The 20,470-nt window shown below is 38.8% G+C and overlaps 1 protein-coding gene across 1 annotated transcript in view; it reads left to right on the top strand.

Moving 5' to 3' along the window:
* Positions 1-20,470, top strand: part of LOC121520147 (cadherin-12-like) — a 109,797-nt gene that overhangs the window by 20,056 nt on the left and 69,271 nt on the right. The window contains exon 2 of the mRNA XM_041803464.1: positions 11,629-12,263. Within this exon, the coding sequence (XP_041659398.1) occupies positions 11,961-12,263 (303 nt within the window). The 5' untranslated portion in view covers positions 11,629-11,960. The remainder of the gene's footprint in view (positions 1-11,628; positions 12,264-20,470) is intronic.

Raw genomic sequence — 20,470 nt, 5'->3', positions numbered from 1 at the left:
AAAACTTTCATTAGATGAGCTTTCATTAAACCTAGCAACTTGCTTGATATTTGATGTGGTATTTTATGCTTCATTCGGGGGCGCGGTCTCTTCTGAGGTTGTCAGATTAGATCAGAATTAAATCATAATTCTGCATAGCTGCTGCCTGCATGTTTTGCTGCATGCAGCTGCAGCTCTGGCATGCACCGTCACGGATTTCATACCAGGTGTGTGTGCTGCGTGTTGGCTGTGTCTCCCTGCTGTCACAGCTTTGTCTTTCTTCATTAGTTTACCTGAATAAATCACCCCCCCAAGTGACTCAGTTCATTACAGTACAGAGCCAGGAGAGTTTCAGAACAAAAGCGTGCTGTACAAACAAGGTTAGCTTCTCCCATAAATACAAATAGGGGCTTTTACTTTGAAAAGCACAAACTGGAATTGCAACAGTACTGTGTTTATCTTCCCTGTGATATATTCTACCAGTGTGGAGACAACAAGCTGCAACAGTTGGAGTTTAGAGAGCAGCTTGCTTGGGTCAATAGGAGAAACAGAACACATCTCAAACATTAAAATGTCAAGAAAAAAAGCTTTTTACTGTGATTTATTTCAAGAAGAGAAATTTTCATCTATTCTAGATTAATCTCATACAAAGTGAAATATGTCAAGACTTTTTTAATCTTGATGATTACGGCTTACAGCTCACATAAATCTAAAATCCACTATTTGAAAATATTAGAATATCACAGAACATCAGTCCAAAAAAGACCTTCTCTTTAACCCATTTATTATGAATTGTCTATGATTAAAGCAAAGAAAGAGCTTCATATGATGTAATAAGTAAGTTAAATATGAAATGTTTAACTTTCTTAAGAGCATCATAAAGATGCACAGCGAGCAAACACCAGCGCTGCTGCAGCATCACCTCAGATCTGCAAACACAGAAGTATATGAAGTCTTTACTGTTGCAGAACTGAAGGGTGCATTTCAATATTTTGAGAGCACTACTTATTGATTTTAGGCTCAGCTTTTTCTTCAAACCTTCCATGAAAACCTGCCTTTGTACTCTAAACTTCCTCGAGTGCTTAGATTTTCTTTTTCTGTGCTCAAATCTGTGGTAGCTCACTAAGAGTTCCTCTGCTCCCTCGGGTAACTTCTGCTTGCTTCTGCAAAGGTCCCTCTTTCTGCAGGCATTCTCTGCTCCAAATATATTTTTAAAATTTGAAACCAAATTCAATTGGTTTGGCTTTAAAACTGGTTAAAATTCACTCTTGCGTTGTGCAGAAAAAAATGACTCCATAGCAGCCATGCTGCCAATAAAGGGGTGATAAAGGGGTGAGCTTTCTGGGGCCCAGCCAAACTGAGGGCCCATGGAGGTCAGCTAAATCATGATCCATTGTAAAGTTGTGATATCAATGTATTATTTTTTATACCTGAATAATAACCACTAATAAATCTCATCTATTTATGCTGTAGTATAATATACCATTTTAAAATGTATGAAAAACCCTTCACTGAAAAGATAATTAGCTGTTATTGGAAGGCTCGGCCATAAAGTGCACAAACAGCAGGATATCAGAAAATAAAGTAAAAGAAACTGAGACAACTTTAATGTACATGTAAAAAAAAAAAGTGTCAAAAATAGGTTGAAAGGCTCAAATGCGCCAAATATCTGCAAAATATGTTTTAATATGTTATATATGTTACTGGATATGAATATATAAAATATGTTTTTAACGGGCTAAAAAAAAAAAGGTAAAACTGGGATAAAAGTGGAAAAATGGGTGGAAGGGGCAAAAACGTGCAGAAACATTGGTGGAAGGGGGTCAAAAGTGGCGAAAATGGGTTGAAAAAGGCAAAAAAATTATATATAAAATTCGGACATGGGTGCAAAAGAAAAGTCAAAAAATGTTGCAAAATTTGGTTAAAAGATGCAGAAATGGGACAAAAGTGAAAATTGGGGAAAACAGTGGTGAAAAGTGGTTAAAAAGTGGTGAAAATTGGATAAAAGGCTCAAAGAGGCAAAAAAAAAAAAGAGATAGCCCTATATGTTGCAAAAATAGGTTCAAGGAGGCAAAACCTGGCCCAAAAGTATGTTTTAAAGGGGTTAAAGAGAGGCCAAAAAAAAAAAAAAAAAAAAAAACATTGGTGAAAAGGGGTCAAAAGTGGTGAAAATTGGATAAAAGTGGCAAAAATGGGTTTAAAAAAAAGAAAAAAATACAAATAAAATTGAGACATGGGTGCAAAAGAAAAGCAAAAAATGTTGCAAAATTGGTTAAAAGAGGCAGAAATGGGACAAAGGTGAAAAACTGGTTAAGAGTGGTGAAAAGGGGTTAAGAATGGCAAAAATAGGTTTAAAGGCTAAAAACATGAGATGGTTTAGGTTGCAAAAATGGGTTAAAAGTGGCAAAACTTGGCAAATATATTTTATTAAGGGGTTAAAGACATACAAAAGAGTGGATAAAAATGGAAAAAATTGGTTAAAATTGGCAAAAATTGAGTGTAAAGCTTCAACATGGGGTGAAAGGGACAACATGTTAAGATGCTGGATAAATGATTAATTTCACTATAGGAACCCAATAATAGCCTCACACACTTGTAGCTCTAAAATTAAGTAACTGTTGGTCCGGACACATCGAGCATAGATCCACCATACATTCACTGATATCATCAATAAATCACAACTGGGGAGGGCCAAGTTTCTCAGGTTATCAGGGGTCAAATCTGTGGGCAGCCCTAAGTCATTCTGTCAAAAGTCCTCAGCTGAAAGATTCTAGAATAAGGTTCAACGGTTGCCGCATAGATTGTTCCAAAGTATTTATTAATAGCAAGTAAAACCAGAAAAGGGTTTAACAAAAGCTATTCCCTCTTCTCTGTGCGTATACTTTAGGCCACCCTTACATTAGTCACTGCCCCATTTGGGCCATCCCAGCCAGTATGGTTAGAACCTCATTTTAAAGTCAGTTCTCCAGACTTCCTCTAAGGAGCTGGACTTTATCTGTTCAAGGAGCATGCTCGTGCCGTGGGATGTCTCCTTCATGGAGCGTGGGTTTGATGAGCGCTGCAGGGCAGAGTATTCACCCGAGAGTCATTAAGACCTTTCAGGAACTTCACTTTGGTCACGGCTTTCTTTTTTTTTTGGTTCATTCCTTAAAAGTGATCTCTGTAGTGTTTTTGTCTACACAGTGCTTGTAGTTGTTGTTGTTCTTAATGTGATTTATAGGAATGTACAGTAGCTTTGTTTGCTGATGCATGTGCAGAAACTAAATATAGAGCAGGATGAAATATGCAGCAGGGATCAGAGTGAATCTCCAGATTCTGTTTAGTCACTACTATATTTCACTAACGCACACACTTGGAGCTCGATCCTCTGTCCTGCGGTTTGTTAAAAAGTTATAAATTGCTGCTGTGGCGTGGTGTGGCGCCCGCTGAGCCTGACTCGCTGTGACGCTGTCGGGCTCTTTAAGGATCACCAGAGTGGAACTGGTCCTAGATATCTCTGCTAGCACAACACCAACAGAGTTATGTACTCCTGTATGGACACTTATACTAATGTCATGTGTAAGAGGGTTTGTGAGGTCACAGTGCATGAGAGTTTTGAAATTCTAAAAAATGTATATAACTTTATTTAATATATCACAGGTTATATGGGATTTATTTGTGACTCACAACAACTCATTTTACAGGTATTTATGAAGTATCAAAGCTTAATGGGTTAAACTCAGATCCACCAGAATTATGAGCCAGTTAAACTAAGTATTAACATTTTTATAATCAGTGTAGGCACAAAATACCCGTTTATCTAAACTGTAGTTGTTTTTAAAGACTGCCTTGTGACTACAGTGCTCTTTAATGTGATATCCTCCTGAGACCCGGCTTTTGTTTGCAATGCAGTATTAGTTTTTCTTACTTATTTAGGACCAGTAGGACCTGATAAGCCCTGTTTTTGAGCAGGAAGAAATTTTGACCTAAATATAATGTCTGCATTTGTGGACAACAGGCTTAACTGACTGTACAACACACGCACAAAAAATATATTGTGTATATATATATATATATATATATATATATATATATTTGAACATTTCAAATGTGTCTGGCCAGTTGGAAGGGGGTTGTTCAATCAGTAAGGCCTTTAAAATTTCCACTAAAAGTTCTGGAGGTCCCTTTAAAATGATCGGAGTTCCAAAAAATAATAATCTCTCTAAATTCTCAATTTTTTTGAAGACATTACCAGAATTTTCTGTATAATTCCCCAAATCCCTTCAAATATACCCCAAAATGTCCTGAAATATTCCCCAAATTTTCAGTATTTTTTCTTCTGGAAAAAAAGCCTAAAGTTAACAGGAAATTCAAAAATTCCATGAGAATTCCTTCAAAAATTGTAGCAAACTATCCTCAATTTCAAAGCAAAAATCACTTAAAATTTCTAATCAAATTCCCCAAAATTTTACCAATAAATTCCCCCTAAAGGTAATGGACAATTCACCAAATAAATCCCCTTCCAAACAAAGTCCTTAAAATTCCCATGGAAATTCAGGAAGATTTGAAGTAATTTCCCTATCTGAGTTTCAAGTCAAATTCCCAAAATGTTTTGGTAAATATCTCTGGAAAAAGCCTAAAGATAAACATAAAAAATAAGTTTAAAAAATTCTTGAAAATTCCTGAAAAATGTTTGGCAAATTTCCCCAAATTTTAAAGCAGCAAACATGAATTAAAATTTCTCATCAACATCCCCCTAATTTCCTCCTAAATTCCATGGAATACTTCTCCCAAATATCCCCAAATATCCAAACAAAATCCCTAAAATTCCATGAAAATTCAGGAACATTTTGAAAAAAAATTCCCAGCATTAAGGTTGGCCTTCACTGGAGATAAGGGGCCAAACCCTGAAAAACAACTTGATACCATCATCCCTCCTCCACCAAACTTCACAGTTGACACTGTGCAGTCAGAGAGGTAATGCTCTCAGGTCAGATTGATTCATTATTACCTGAAATTTATTCACCTTTTTTAACGTCCCCTTAAGTAAAGTGTATCATCATCATATGTGGTTACTCAGTACATGACCTTTGATTATGTCTGCATTAATTAAAGGAGCATTCCGTGAACCAGAACTAAGCAGAATCAACCCGAAATGCGTCCACTATCTAAGCAGCCTACTGTTTACCGTAACAGCCCCTTACACCTGTCAGCTCCTATAAATCAAAGTTTCATCACATGAATATTAACAGGAAGTTTTCTCTTTATGTGTGAATTTTTGGTGGTGAAAATATCATTAGAACCTGTAAATGTCATCATCAGCTGTTTACGACTTCCTGCCGCTCTCATAATGACTCCATCAATATTTCCTCGGCCAAACACTCATTATGAGGGAGGGTTTCTAAAAATAGAAGTCAGCTTTGCTCTTTTCTTGGTGACACCTTTGATTCGTGATTGACATGTCCCTAATTAGCTAGTTAGCGTCCAATGGTGCATGAAATATTACAGGAGGCACCTGTCTGTTTGGCTGAATGTTTTCACCCTAAAAAGTTCACGCGGTATCTCGCCACCAGTCACGCTCCATCAGTGTGTCTCAGGAAACAATCCGTCCAATCAGGCTGCAGAGTCTTCATCAAACTCTTTAAGGTGGTCAAGAGGTCTGAGCATATGTAAGGCATGAAGGTCACCGCAAATGATAACGTGGTCTTCTTAAACAATAGCCCAACCAATGAGAAGATGGGAGTTAAAGGGCTATTCTGGTGTTTTTATAACTGGGATTTAGTGTGGGGTATTTTCCTAAAAAGACTCATAGCAGCAGCACTAAAGTATCTGTAAGTGGGAGTTCCAAATGCGCTGTTTACAAGGACGCCAAATAAAACGATCCTATTGTGACATGTGTATGCATGAAACATTTCATCATGATAAAACCATGCATATGTACTTGGAGCTGTCCAACTCTCTGATCGGACAGAAACAGCACAGTAGCAATGTTCTGATATCACAAAAGCATTTTAAAAAGTTTTATTTATGTCCCATGCTCAGTGACTAACATGACATTTGTCTCAGGGCTGCAGGAGACTAACAAGAGGAGAGAGGAACTCTGATAATCTGTGTTTTTGGTCTTTATCCGTCTTGCAGGGTTTGAAAAGAAACTCTGAAAAGTTTCCAGCTCCCCATATCTGTTTTGGGATTTTGAAGAGTGTTAACCTTTAGAGGAGATGAAACTTAGTGTCTCAGAGTTTTTCAGCTTTAAGACCACAGGGCACAAAAATCAATAAGATCATAAAATATATTTAAGTCTGGAGCAGCACAAAGTCAGAGCTGAGCTCACAGAGACCCTGAAAACTGTTCAAAAAATAGAGTATAGAGGAATGGACCAAAAACATAGACGACTTATGATGAGGGATACAACCTTTTTGTCTGTTCTGGTGGTCACTACGCCAGAAGATCTCAGAGCCATACATCTGTGGTACAGGACCAATCATCACAACCAACCAGCTGACTTTAGACTGCTGCTACTCAATGCTACTGAACCAAAGAGAGAAAGTGTTGAAAAATACATTTGCAAAAGCCAAAATCTAAGTGGTGAAATTGGTAAAAGTGGCAATAAACATGAGTTATAGATGGCAAAAGTGGTCAAAAAGCAACAAAAAAGCGGCAAAATAGGCTTAAAATGGCAACAACTGGGTAAAAATTGGCAAGAATGGAGAGAAAAGGTGGCAAAAAGAGCAGAAGGGGCAAGAATGGGTGGGAAGTGACAAAATAATTAGTTAGTGGTGGCAAAAATGGTCAAAAAGCAACAAGAAGTGGCAAAATGGGTGAAAAGGGGCAAAATAAGCTTAAATTGGGAAAAAAAAACTGGGCTAAAATTAAGAGAAAAGGTGGCAAAAAGAGCAGAAAGTGGCAGGAATGGGTGGGAAGTGACAAAAAATGAGTTACAGGTGGCAAAAATGGTCAAAAAGCAACAGAAAAGTGGCAAAAATGGGTGAATATGGGCAAAATAGGCTTGAAAATAGTTGAAATTGGGTAAAAAGTGGCAAAAATGGGAGGGAAGTGAGAAAAACAGTTCCTGGTGGCAAAAGTGGCAAAAACATCAAAAAGTAAGTTAAAAATCACTTAAATGGGCAAAAAAATAGTAAAAAGGTAAGAAATTTTGGAAAAATTGTGGCAAAAATGGTCAAAAAGCAACAAAAAAGTGGCAAAAATCAGTGAGTCAGGGCAAAATAGGCTTATAATGGCAAAAACTGGGTGAAAAGAGGCAAAAATGAAGAGAGAAGGTGGCAAAAAGGGCGGAAAGTGGCAAAATGAGTGGGAAGTTACAAAAAAAATGTTATAGGTGGCGATTAGGGCCAAAAAGTGGCAATAACATAGCAAAAATTAAATTAAAAGTCACTTAAATGGGCAGAAACAGCAAAAGTTAGGATAATTTTAGGAAAAGCAGCCAAAAGTGGCAGAAATGGGGGAAAATGGAAAAAATGGCAAAGAGCAGCATAAACGGGGAAAATGGTAGAAAAAGGGAAAAACTGCAAATAGCAAAAAACAGCATTAAAGTGGCAACAGGTGAAAAATGGCAAAAGAAGAGGCAAAATGGGCTAAAAGCAGCAAGACAGGATTAAAAGTGGTAAAAAGATTGCAAAGTAGGGCAGTAGAAATATACAGACAAAAATAAAGGCTGACAATTAAAGCCTACCAGAAATGAGGGAAACAAACTGATTCATGTGACTTGCAATTTATTTCTGAGGTCAAAGTTTCCTTTTAAAGGTTTTATGGGGGATAATATTTCATATTATACTGATAATAATAACAATATAATATTATGACATAAAGAGTCAAGAGCTCAAGAGCAACTGCTTTAGACTGATTTTAATTTTCTACTTTTTCTCCACCATCTGATTTGCTCACAATCATGACTTTAGTGTACACAACTAAGAACGATTAAATCATAGTTTTTGCAGGGAGACTTCCTGTGTTGTTGATTATCGTTGTCGTTCAGTATGACACACTAAACAGGATAAAACAACATATTTTCTGTGCCCACAGTTCCTAAAAGCCTGTCAGATCAAGTCATGCATAGATTAAAAAACAATAATACTGATGTGAACCGTTTAGAGTCCAGCTGAAGAACATGCCCACAGTTTAACTCTGAGATCTCAAAGTTCAGCAACCAGCTCAGAAGCAGCTCCACTCACATCCTCCTCTCTGAATTATTTTAATACTGAGTGAGTTTATGTGCCTGACTGGACTAAAGCCTCTCTAGAGATCATATCCACACTCACACACTAACACACACTCTCTACCGCACACTAAAGCCTCTCCTCAGAGGCATTTCTACCATCTCTTGTTTCAGGAAGCACTGATCCATGCCAGCCTGGTCATGTGATGGTGAAAAGGCCAGCAGAGCACAGAAACATGGCTCCTGACCTAAAGAGAACCGGGATTATTCAGAAAACTTTGTGTTATTGTTCGAGGAACTCTCCCCTGCTGACTGACTTTCATTTATGTGATTTTCTACCTTTTTTTTTTTTTTTAATTAAGTTAAACTGTGCTGGTGCATCAATCTGCACCCTAACTCCAGTGAGAGCAGAACAATAGAAGTGGGCCAACAGGAGCAGAAATGTCACAGCTGAGAGGAGATTCACTTGTTTCCATCTGAGGCACAACTACAGCCTGCAGCAGCAGCAGTTAATCTGGCTGAGCAGAGGCAGAGTGGCACATGATGGTCACCACAGCGGATAATTCAGAGCTCTGATGTGTGAAGATTGGACGCTCTTTTAGAATCACCAGGAAAAAGAAAAAAACCTTTTCTTAACCACAGACAGATGTTTCATCTGTCCACTAAAGCCACCAGAGCCCACTGACAACTAGAACCACCGCCTGGTGGTTGTAGGCCATGTAAGTAACAGGGCAGCGGAAGAGGGGTGGGAGGTCTAGGAGAAGGACTGTAGCGGGTTTAGTGGTTTAAATGAAAAAAGCTTAATATTTTGAAACTATGAATGATTGCAGTGATGCTGCTGTGTTTGGAGATCAATGTTCTGGGATACAGTGGTGCTCAAGAGGGGTCGGTGCTGATGATTTAAGCAGACATCGCCTTTTTAACGTCTGCATGTGCAGCTACATTCATCAGCTGTCTGATTAATCCAGAATGGCTGCCAAGCTCGTATGCAAAAGCCTTTTTTCTAATCTGATGGAGATGGTTTTTGGTCTGAAGTGATGGTGATGACTGTAGTGAAGAAGGCTATTTCACATGACACATTATCAAGTTTTATCTGCATTAAAAAAAAAAAAAGTTGCAGCATACAAAGCTGGTCATGGACTAAATCAAAAGCAAGCTGAAGATCTGAAAAAGGTTTTGTATTCATGGGTGCAAAAATAGAAAACTGTCATCAGCGTAAAATTGAAACAGGCGTTTGGGATATTCTAGGCAGTTGATATAAATGGTAAATAAAAGTGGTCCCAAAACTGAACCTTGAGGTACCCCCTTGTGGATTACAGGTACCTCTGATGTAACACCCTCTAACTGATCAGCCTGCATTCTGCCAGTAAGACACCCAATGGCATGCTCTGAAAACCCAGTCACTCTAAGACGGTCCAGAAGACACTATTAGGTCGTTTCCACCGAGCAGTCCGGCTCAGTTCAGTGCGGTACGACACGCTTTTTTTCTTGCGTTTCCATAGAGAAAGGGTCCCAAAAAACCGACCCGTACTGTCCCACTTTTCAGCACCCTTCCGTAGGGGTGCCAATCTTACCTAACCGTACCGAAAAGATGGAGCTACACACACAACAATAGGGGCTGCACTGACGTCGCGTCAGCGCTCGACTCAGCTGCTTGCTTCTGGGCTTCAAAGATGGAAGTCTGCTGTGAGAAGCGGGAGAAAACGGGAGAAAAATGGACCAATATCTGCCTAAATGGGAAATATTTGGACTCGATGGAGATCCAAACTGTTTCCTAGTCTATGGATATTGGTATCTGGCCACAAATCAAGTTTCCTGATGTTTATCTGGATGATTTTAAGTACACAAAGCAGAACCTGTAGGCTCACATCAGCCTGATCCATCCGCGATGGAAGAGAAACTAAATGAATGCAGAAGTTTTGTGAATACGAAGAACAGTTCATTCTCATCTGTAACTAGTTATTAATCTACGTCTTATGTTAGATAACCTGTGAAAACATCGCTCTGTGGTTGTTGAACGGGCTCGTAAAACTTCACCTTATCTGCCACTTTCCACCCAATCTGCTGCTTTTTGATCAGTTTCACCACCTTTTTCATCACTTTCAACCCATTTTTGCCACTTTTTGATTAGTCACTTTTAACCCATATTTAACACTTTTATATAAATCATTTTGGCATTTTTTTGCTACTTTTTGCCCAGTAAGACCATGTTTTTTTATCACTTTAAACCAATTTTTTTCAGCCTATTTTTACCACTTTTTGCCCATTTTTGCCACTTAAAAAAAAATTAACTTTTAACCCATTTTTGCCACTTCTTTTTACCACGTTATGCCCAATTTTGAAATTTTTTGCTTGAAGAATTTAACAAAATTTTTGGCACTTTTTTGCCATTGTTTGGCTACTTTTTGCCAATTTTTCAAAAATCACTTTCATGACTTATGTTTTCAATATTTTTGCAACTTTTTTCCCAGTGTTTCCACATTTTAGTCACTGCAGACCTATTTTTGTCAATTTTTTCCATTGTGTAGCAACTTTTTGCCCGATTTGCCACTTTTTTAAACAATCAGTTTTAATCCATTTTTTTTGCCACCATTTTGCCACTTTTTGCCTTGTTTTGCCAACTTTTTTGTATCAATTTTTTTCCTCATTTTTTTTTTCTTTTTTATCACTTTAAAACCATTTTTTGCCACTTTTTGTCCATTTTGCCATTATTTGGCCAGTTTTCGCCCAGTTTTTCCACTTTAAAAAAATCATTTTTTATCCATTTTTGCCATCATTTGCCCCTTTTTGGCCAGTTTTGCCAACACTTTTAAAATCAATTTATACCCTTTTTTGATAATTTTTGCCATTGTGGTGCCACAGTTTGCAGAATTTTTCCTAACGTTTTAAATCACTTTTAACCAGTTTTTTTGGTTAAACCTTTTTGCCCATCTATGCCATTGTTGGGCCACTTTGTGACCAATTTTGCCACACCAGCCCTTTTTGCCAATTTTACACCCATTTATTATCTCTTTTCACAATTATTCAGTTCTTCTTTATCAAAGATGTCTCAGTTTCTCCTGCTTTATTTTCTGGCATCTTTATATGTGTGCACATAGTGGCCTAGCTATGAACTCAACATTTCCTTCTTAATCATTTACTACAGCGTTCCCATGCACATTTTTAACATTACCAATAAAAAAGTAATTCAGTTTGAAGAGGACTACTTATTAAAGAAAGCTATATGGCATTAAAAAGGTATGAAACCACTGCTCTAAGATATTGCTCATCATTTTCATAGCAACAGTGGTAGTGCTGTGGTTAAACATGTAACAGACAAAAAAATTAAGTTTTGATAAAATGTTTCAACATATTTTAGCTTTAATTGAACAAAAAGCCAGGAATTAATCCTGATTGCTGTTTTATTGATTTAAAGCATTGATAAGCTGATCAAAATAAAGAAAACTGTTGTCTCAGTGATGCCAACATTTCTCTTTTTTCTCTTCCCTCCCCTGCAGGCGTATGAGCTGCTCACAGGTGACGAAGACGAGCTGGTTGATTTGGAATCAAACTTGACATTTACTGAACACACCACTGGAAACACAAGCCCTGAGACAGTCGACACTATCATGTCCAATGACTCCATTGTCCAGCACAATGGTTTTCAGTGAGACCCGTCCTCTAACAGATCTTCCCCTCATCACCTCGGATCATCTTGGATTTTAATCCCTTTTGTCCGATGCTCACCTGCAGGTTGAATCCTGCTTTGGATGCATGTCTGTTCCCACCCTGGACTCAGCCAGCTCTCTGAACTTTACACTACCTGCTATTTTCCCAGCGATATCCCCTGATGATCACAAGAGAATATGTCGCTCTGTTTCTGGTGGGCTCCTGCTTCCTGTTGGACTACAGCTCCCAAGTTCCCCTGCAGGTTCAGCTCCAGAGCAGAGCCAGAGCTGGAGGGGTGTCTGCCCGCGGACCCAGAGGTCATAAGGTGAGAGCGTTTTTAGGTGAAGTGACATCATCGGAAGGCAGGATGCGGCTCAGAGGGCACGGGAGGTCGAGGGTCCAGAGGATTAAAAGAGGATGGGTGTGGAACCAGTTCTTCGTCCTGGAGGAGTACATGGGCTCTGAGCCGCAGTATGTTGGGAAGGTAAGACACTCCAGCTCATGTCTGAGCTTCACATTTATGTACTTTTAGTGATTGTTTTTTGAAGATGAGCTGGCTCTAAATTCAGTTCCTGAGACTAGACCAGCTGAGAGCCACCACACACTGGTAACACACCGCTGGTGTGTTACCAGCATATGTGGTGAAACACCTGTTAACAAAGTAGTAGGGAGGAAAACCTGCCTTTGACAGACGTAAATCTTGAAACCAACTAGACTCATGTTAAACAGCCACCTGATGAGACTGTACTGGAGAAGGAAAGTGGGATAAAAGTGGGGAAATGGAGAGACAGGTAGGGACAAACAAAAAGAGAAACACAACAAGGACAGCTAGACTTAAGTCTGCAGAGCCAAAATAAGGATGAAAATATGTAGTGTTAGCAGGAGCAGCAATGTAAACAGTTCTTTACGTAAGCATTTAAAAGTGTTATTATAATATTTGGAGGACTGATTGTATTAATTATAACAGCTAGGGTCGTGCAGTTTAAAATGAACATTTGCTGCTTATTCTGTTAATTGTAAGCCTTTATAAAAGACCAGCACTGCCATAGGGGCTCTTGCCTCATCTCCAGCAAATCCTCTTATCATATAGTCTTATTTGTTCTGCTGTCTCTTTATTTAACTCATCACATTAAGTCTGCAAGTTAATTTGGCACTTGTATTAAAGCCACATTCGCTGCCGTGCTGCATTTGTTTAGCTGGATAATGATTAAATGACCTGTGGAGTTGAAGGAAAATGTTTAATTCTGCAGTAAAAAATAACTTGTAGTATGTTTGAAATGAACGTGAGGGCAGAAAAGGACAGAAAAGTTACTTACTGAGGAGTTGGGAGCTGTCCAAGGTGCTGAAAATCTGAACGTGGCCACTGAAAAGACAGATTCTTAGGCTGGTTACACATTAAGGATCCAGGTCTGGATTCAATTACACTTAACCCTAAATTACCAGCCTCTTGCATGCTTGAAGAAGTCATCTCTGGTTCATCTGTGTTCAAGCATGGCAACAAGTGCAGGGCACTCAATAGTGAGGAAAGCTGTAAAGTAATTTCTTTATGTCTCCTGTCTCTTATAAACACCATTTCATCCAGGCAGCACAGGACCTGAGCTGCATGATAGATGTGTAAGTAAAAAGAGGGTCATTGTTGGCATCTCAAAACTAACTAGGTCTACTAGCAGCACTGGAGGGCCTTCTTGCCTCGGTGCATGATGGGGTGTGTCCCAACCATGGGTGAGTAGGAACTGTTTGGTGTTGGCAGCCCGCTGTAAGCAACCTGTGCCGTGTGCTGCAGCATAACCACATAAATCCTCCCTGGACTGTCATTAAATAAAAAATACTGATCATATTGCACTTTGTGTTTGAGACAGTACTGGCTGTTAACACTAGGTGGCATTATGAGCAAGATGTTAAGATGTAGAAGTGATTAGACCAGGGCCGATATTTTTATCATATACATTTTAGAGAAGATGTGATATTTTATGTTAGAGGTGTTACTGGCTTCTTATGATATTTGAAGCCAATCAGATGTTTCATTTGAGAGTTGCACCAACTTCCTGTGAAACTTGCAAGATATCAAAATGCTTGCCATCAGCGTTGAGGTGTCCTTCAATGGAACATGTCTGTGTTCACTAGATACTGAGAACTTCAGTTTCAGCACAGGGGGACTAAACTAATGGCTCATTTGTGTCACTTCCTGTTGTCAGTGGGCGGTGCTTTGATAAAACATTCACACGAAGTCTGTTCACCATCATACCGTTTTCCTGCTGGAAAACTTTGAAAAACACAGAATAATCTACACAAAGGTTATTACAGTTGAATGTCATTTGGCACAATAAAAAGGCCTAATTTTGAAAATGATGTGAAGCTGGTGGGCTTCCTGTCAGGATTTAGGCATGGGTCCAAGAGGCTTTTTTGTAGGTCTCATGGTGACCCATATGCAGACCAAAAACCACAAGTCTAGGTTGAATGTGTGCAGGGGATGAATGTTTGAATTGATGTAAGAGGGGGAACAAAATCATAATTTATGATTATGTCCCTGCCCTGTGGTAAAAACCCTTGATAGCTTTAGATAACCAACTTGGCTAGAATCACCAAAATAATCTGAAGTCCATGAGATGAAATCCCTCAGACTAGTTCATAAACGAAGGGCTGCAAAAAAAAAGGCTGCAAATTTCTCCCTTTGCCCCTTATGATCTCACTTCCTGTACATATTTTTAACAGGTAGTATATTTGTTTTTTGTTTGTCTCACCATGAGACATTTATATGCCAGTTTTTTTTCTTTTTTTTTTTTTTTGCATGTAGCTCAAACTATGTTGAGAGTCCTTGTGGGACCATTTTGTGACTTTTAGTGGTCAAGATATGAGATAAATTTAACCCCTTAACGCCTGTTGTCACAAATTTAATATATACTTTTATGATACTTCTATCTAATCAATATGCTCAATAAATAACTAAAAAAAACAACAACATATGAATACAATCTGATAAATGATAAAAATGCCCTCAAGTGGATTATCAGTTACCAAAAACACCTAATGAATAAAATGAGATACTAAAAATATAATTGTTGAATTTTATGGAAATTGAATTTTTTTAAGGTTTCAGTAGAAAGTTAAATGAACATTTCAGTTCCAAAAAAAAATTAGAATTATCTTGCTGTTATTTATGTTTTCAGGCATTAAGGGGGTAAAAATCATAAGTCTAAAAAATCACAGCGTGAGAATAAGTTTTACATTTTGAGTTTTAAAGGTCAAAATATTACTTAAAATTTAAAATTGAGGATACAAAAGGTATAATTATGAGATAAAAGTCAAAGTAAGGAGCCAAAATGGGTCAAAATGTGAGAAAATAAATCAAAATTGTGAGTTTAAAAAGTCAAAATAATACTTAAAAATGTAAAATTGAGGATTTGAAAGGTCAAAAAATAAGATAAAAGTCAAATTTGTGAATTGAAAAGGTCAAAATATGAAATAAAAAGTCAAAACTGTAAGTTTGGGTCAAAACTGTGAGATGCAAAATTAAGAATATTGAATAAAAACAGAAATGTATTTTCCCATATTCCTGACTTTTATCAAATTGTTTTAACTTTTTTGTATTTCTTTTTTTTTTTTTTGACCTAACAAGGATATTTTAAGTCATCAGGGTTAAATTTACATTTTTAAACTGGGGGAAATCTGCAGACCTCATACTCATAATAAAAATATGATAGGATCTGGTGGGCCGGATTTGGCCCCCGGCCCTTGAGTTTGACACCCCCACAGTAAAATATGTTATTTTCACCAGGACTGAAACATCTGTGAAATTTAGTGATTTTGTTCATTCCTTTTAATTGGTCAAGTTTTTCCTGTAATAATAATAAAAAAGGAGAATCCATCTGTTTTAATAGGTTCTTGCTCTGAGGTTGGTGCCAGTGCCTTAATGAAAACATCCATGGCAGCAGGATGGACTTTTGTATCCATGGAGCATGGACATAAATTTGATCCTAAATGTCCTCCCTCTTGAATCTCTTCCATCCTGATGTAATGCAGATGTTTTGTAACTTCAGTGTGTGTTGTTGTCTGAGCCGCTCCGTATTTATTCTCCATAAATGAGCATCAGAATAAAACTCCGTGATATGATTGAACCAAGTAGACACCATTACTTTCAGCTGCAGCTGTGTCGTGACACATTAGGTGGATGGCTCACAGTTACATCATATCTATGAATCAATAATGAACTCATATTCAACAAATAAAACAAACACTGTGCCGTTTCTGCTGCAAACAAATCTCATCTGGGCAGCACAGATACAGTTTATATTCTAAGACATCACTGCATTAGATTTCTATGGAAAATAGTAAATGCATTAGTGTTAATGTGATGACACTTATGGAGCCATCTTTAGAGAGCAGAAACAAACATTAGAATGTAAAGAAACTTAACGTCCTCGAAAGATGAGATAAACAAAACCACAGTGTCAACTCTCAGTCTTTCATTCTCTTGCACATGCTGACTGGCACACTGTTATTTTCACAACAGATTTGAGTTTTTATTCTTAAATGGACTGAAATCTGGTCACCTGTTTAAACTTCTATGAACATCAGAAACTATACACAAAAAAGGCACAGTGAAAGCTTCATTTGCTGCCATGCTGCATTTGTTTAGCTGGTTTAGAAAAAATGTTTAATTCTGCAGCAAAAAAAAAAAAAAAAAAAAAAAAAGGGTTTGAAATGAACATGATGGCAGAAAAGGATGGAAAAGTTTGGAACCAGCCTGTTACTGAGGGGTTGGGAGCTGTCCAAGGTGCTGAAAAGCTGAACGTGGATGCTGAAAAGACAGTGAAAACTTTCATATGAGGAACAAAAGCATACCTATATACTTAAATTAGTAGTCAGTGTGTATGATCCTGCACATGTAACAGGTACTGGAGCAAGGGCACACAGAGGAGAGCTTGTTAACATTCAGGAATTAAAAGTTTTTATCTCTAATTTCTGTCCCATTTGAAATTTTTATTAAAGGTATCAGAAAAGGGGTTGTAAAAAGCTTAATCAGTGTTTGTCCATCTTTTTGTTACATCCTCTAACTAGAAAAGCATTCAGAGAGCACAGACCTCTGCCATTAGCTATATCTCCCAATAATGAAGAATCCTTTAAAAGCATTCCTGGATCCAGACGGTGATCCAATCACTCTCAAAATCTAATTCGCCGATTACTCCCTCCCCGGTGGGGTGGAAACATGGCGAGGCAAGGCATTGGCTTTGCCACGTGTGGACTGTCATGGCAGAAGCACCCATGTTCTCACCGGACAACTGGAAGTCATGACAGAGGGTGAATATTCCTCTATTCCTCCCAGCATTGTGAGTATTCACGCTACAATTCACTGTCTTTCTCTCTGTTACGCTCCGACTCGTCTCCTCGACTGGGCTGCATCTTTCAAACTCTAAAAACTCCAAAACTTTGAATTGAAACACACCAAGAACATGCTGCTGGGATTGAAGTTACTCATGTCTGCCATCTCCTGGTGTAAAGTGGTAACAGTGCAGACCTCCACTATTAGCCCTATCTCTCAATAGTGCAGAATCCTTTAAAAAATCCCTGGATCCAGACGGTGGTCCAGATCAAATCTAATCAATTCTTCCTTATGCCATTTCTGACATTTCCTGAAAATTTCATTAAATCTGTCCATGACTTTTTGAGTTATGTTGCTAACAAAAAAACAAACAAACCCACCCGATCACATGACCTCCTTGGCGGAGGTAAATATCAGGAACATCCTGTAACATAGAATTCAACCTCTTGTTGGAAAATGGAACAAGACATTTAAAAGGATGCACTTGGATTGAACATTTTTGCTTCTGAGGATTATGGTACAGCCTTAACAGGCCATCTTTTGACCCCAGCTGAGCTATCCCAAACACTTTCTCCACCTATTTGTCATTTGGACCCCAGGATATATAAAAATAGAGCTCAGGTTTTGAATGAGGCCTCCTAAGGTGATTGTAACACCAAAGACTACTGTGCTACTTTCAAAGTTAGTAGTCTGGAATGGAGTGAAAACTTTGACTTAAGCTCTATATCTCCCCGCTGGCCTGCCTGCAGACGGGCAGGAGAACACGTGCATGGTCAGACCGGGTAAGCTCAGCTCCTCTCGTGCTCAGCCAGAAAGGACTGGTGCCCAGGGGCTCGTGATTAATCTGCTGTTGGTGCTAATAGCTGGGACACAGCTTGATTATCACCCGAGGAGGCACGGCTACGTGGAAAAAAAGGAGGGGTGAGGAAATCAGATGACCTCCTGCCACTAGGAGTTTGACTCAGAGCTTGTAGTGCTAAAACCTTGGGTTAAATCTGAGCTGCAGGTTTAGAAGATTATGACAGAGAGGAGACCGGCTCTGGCCAAAGGAGGAACAGCCAAACAAAGGCATGCTAGGAAAGTTCAGGCAATATCACAGCCAATTTACCAAGAAGGAGATGGACAAATGCAAGAGTTTATTATCATTTTAAGATAGGAAGGAAGTTGCCATTGCCTTGAAGTAATTGTATAACAAACATCTGTTTCTTCTTCCACTATTTAGACGTGATCGTACCCATGAATATCTGGGAATATTTTCTTGTTGCCCCTAAACCTAATAACTGGTTCTTCCACCCTTGGCAGCAACAACTTCAACTTTGGTAGGCTGGCCACTCCTGGGGAGATTTACCACTGTTCCAAGTTTTCTGCATTTGTGGATAATTGCTCACACTGTGGTTGGCTAGAGTCCGAAAGTCTTACAAATGGCTTTGCAACCATTTCCAGACTGAAAGATGTTAGTGACTTCGTTTGTCATCTGTTCTTGAATTGAATTGAAGCTTTAATAGATCTTTTATCCTACTTGACTTTGTCAGACGGATTCTATTCAAGGGATTTCTGGATTCAGTGGGTCTAGCTTAACCATGTCTTGGTGTGGGTAGTGAAATTGATCTGGGATGTCCAAAAAATGAGTTTAATCAGGGTTAATTTAGGATTGTCCTGTGTCCTATCCTGTCCTATCCTATCCTATCCGGTCCTGTCCTGTTCTGTCCTGTCCTGTCCTGTCCTGTCCTGTCCTGTCCTATCTGATCTGATCTGATCCGATTCCTATCCTATCCTATCCTATCCTATCCTATTGTATCCTATCCTATCCTGTCCTATCCTATCCTATCCTATCCTATCTTATCCTGTCCTATCCGGTCCTGTCCTATCCTATCCTATCCTATCCTATCCTATCCTATCTTATCCTGTCCTATCCTGTCCTGTCCTATCCTGTCCTGTCCTATCTTGTCCAGCTTATCCTGTCCTATCCTCTCCTCTCCTGTCCTGTCCTGTCCTACCCTATTCTTTCCTGTCGTGTCCCATCCTATCCTATAGATCAGGCTGAAGAACTCCTATCAAACCCTACCTGAGCCTGTGCACATTCTCTCCCAGCTCCTGAATCAAATCCTGAGCCCAAGAATCAAACTCTAAATCAATCTAACTGTGAGATATTTAAAGATGCGCACCCTGCTTGGTACATTATCTGAAGTCTTCGAAATACAAAGGTTCTGAGAGTTCCTGTTTACTTTTCTGTGTTAAATTTACCTAAAGGTTTTCAGTGATCTCATTACTGATTGGTTGGAATAAGAGCACACCTTAATAAACTGCTGCTGGCTCCATTGAGTGCATGCAGAGACGGTGATGGGTTTCAAACAGAGCACAGCAGCTCATCACCTCACAGTTAACAAGAAGTGAGATTTGTTGGCTGTTGGTGGTTGATCCACCTGTTTACTGAACTGAATACTTTAACCTAGATGGATGTAAACATCCATGTTTAAATCAAATTAAAATTATCATAAAATCTTTACTTCTGTTTAAAAAAACATCCACTGAAGAGTGGGATAATTGAATAGCGACTCAAAGTTGTTTTTTAAAGAAAAAACGGTAACATGACTACTTCTGAGTATTTTTCATCTTGCGGCTCCATGCAGACATGAGCCGGTCAGTGTTGAACTTTGCTTGAACTGAGCAAACATCATGTGTAACTGGTTGCCTGCTGTGATGATGATAGAGCAGCACCTCAGGCTGAATATAAACTGAGCTTAACTGTGAGAGAAGTATAGTACAGCAGAGAAAGGTTGGCTGTTTGTGGTGGAAAATCTCTGACAGTCTTTCAGTTTCTCTCCTGGGCTGGTTGGTTTAATCACAGATACGATAGGTTATCAATCAGGGAACAGTTTAAATAACCAAACCTTTAAAACAGCTCTCTGTCAAAGAAACTTCCAGTTTGTTTGTCTCCCATTCATAGCTGACTCTTCTTTGTCTTCATGCATTTTCAGTGATTGTCTTGTAAACCAGACACGCTGCCATCAAGTTTAATTTAAAGTTTTGTGATCATCATGTTTTCCTTTGATACTGTATTGGATAAGACTGACTTCCTCTAAGCTTGTGCCTGCTCCATCATGAAAGTTACACCCAGGCACTACACATACAGCTCTAGTTTAGTTCTCCCTGTGCATGCGTGGGTTCTCTGAGGGTACTCCGACTTCCTCCCACCACCAAAAGCATGCTTATCAGGGTAATTGGTGACTCTGAAATTGTGAATGGTGTGAGTGTGAGCGTGCCTGGTTGTCTGTCTCTATATGTGACCAAGGCCAGATAAAGTTCCTGCAAGTCAGTACTCCAGTGGTTGAGAGAAATGGATACAAAGTCATTTTCTTCAATGCAAGTCA

Source organism: Cheilinus undulatus, linkage group 13 (genome assembly GCF_018320785.1).
Source record: "Cheilinus undulatus linkage group 13, ASM1832078v1, whole genome shotgun sequence".
In the NCBI taxonomy this organism is placed as follows: domain Eukaryota; kingdom Metazoa; phylum Chordata; class Actinopteri; order Labriformes; family Labridae; genus Cheilinus; species Cheilinus undulatus.
The sequence above is the reverse complement of the archived record's forward strand: the minus strand, read 5'-3'. Positions and strand labels throughout refer to the sequence as shown.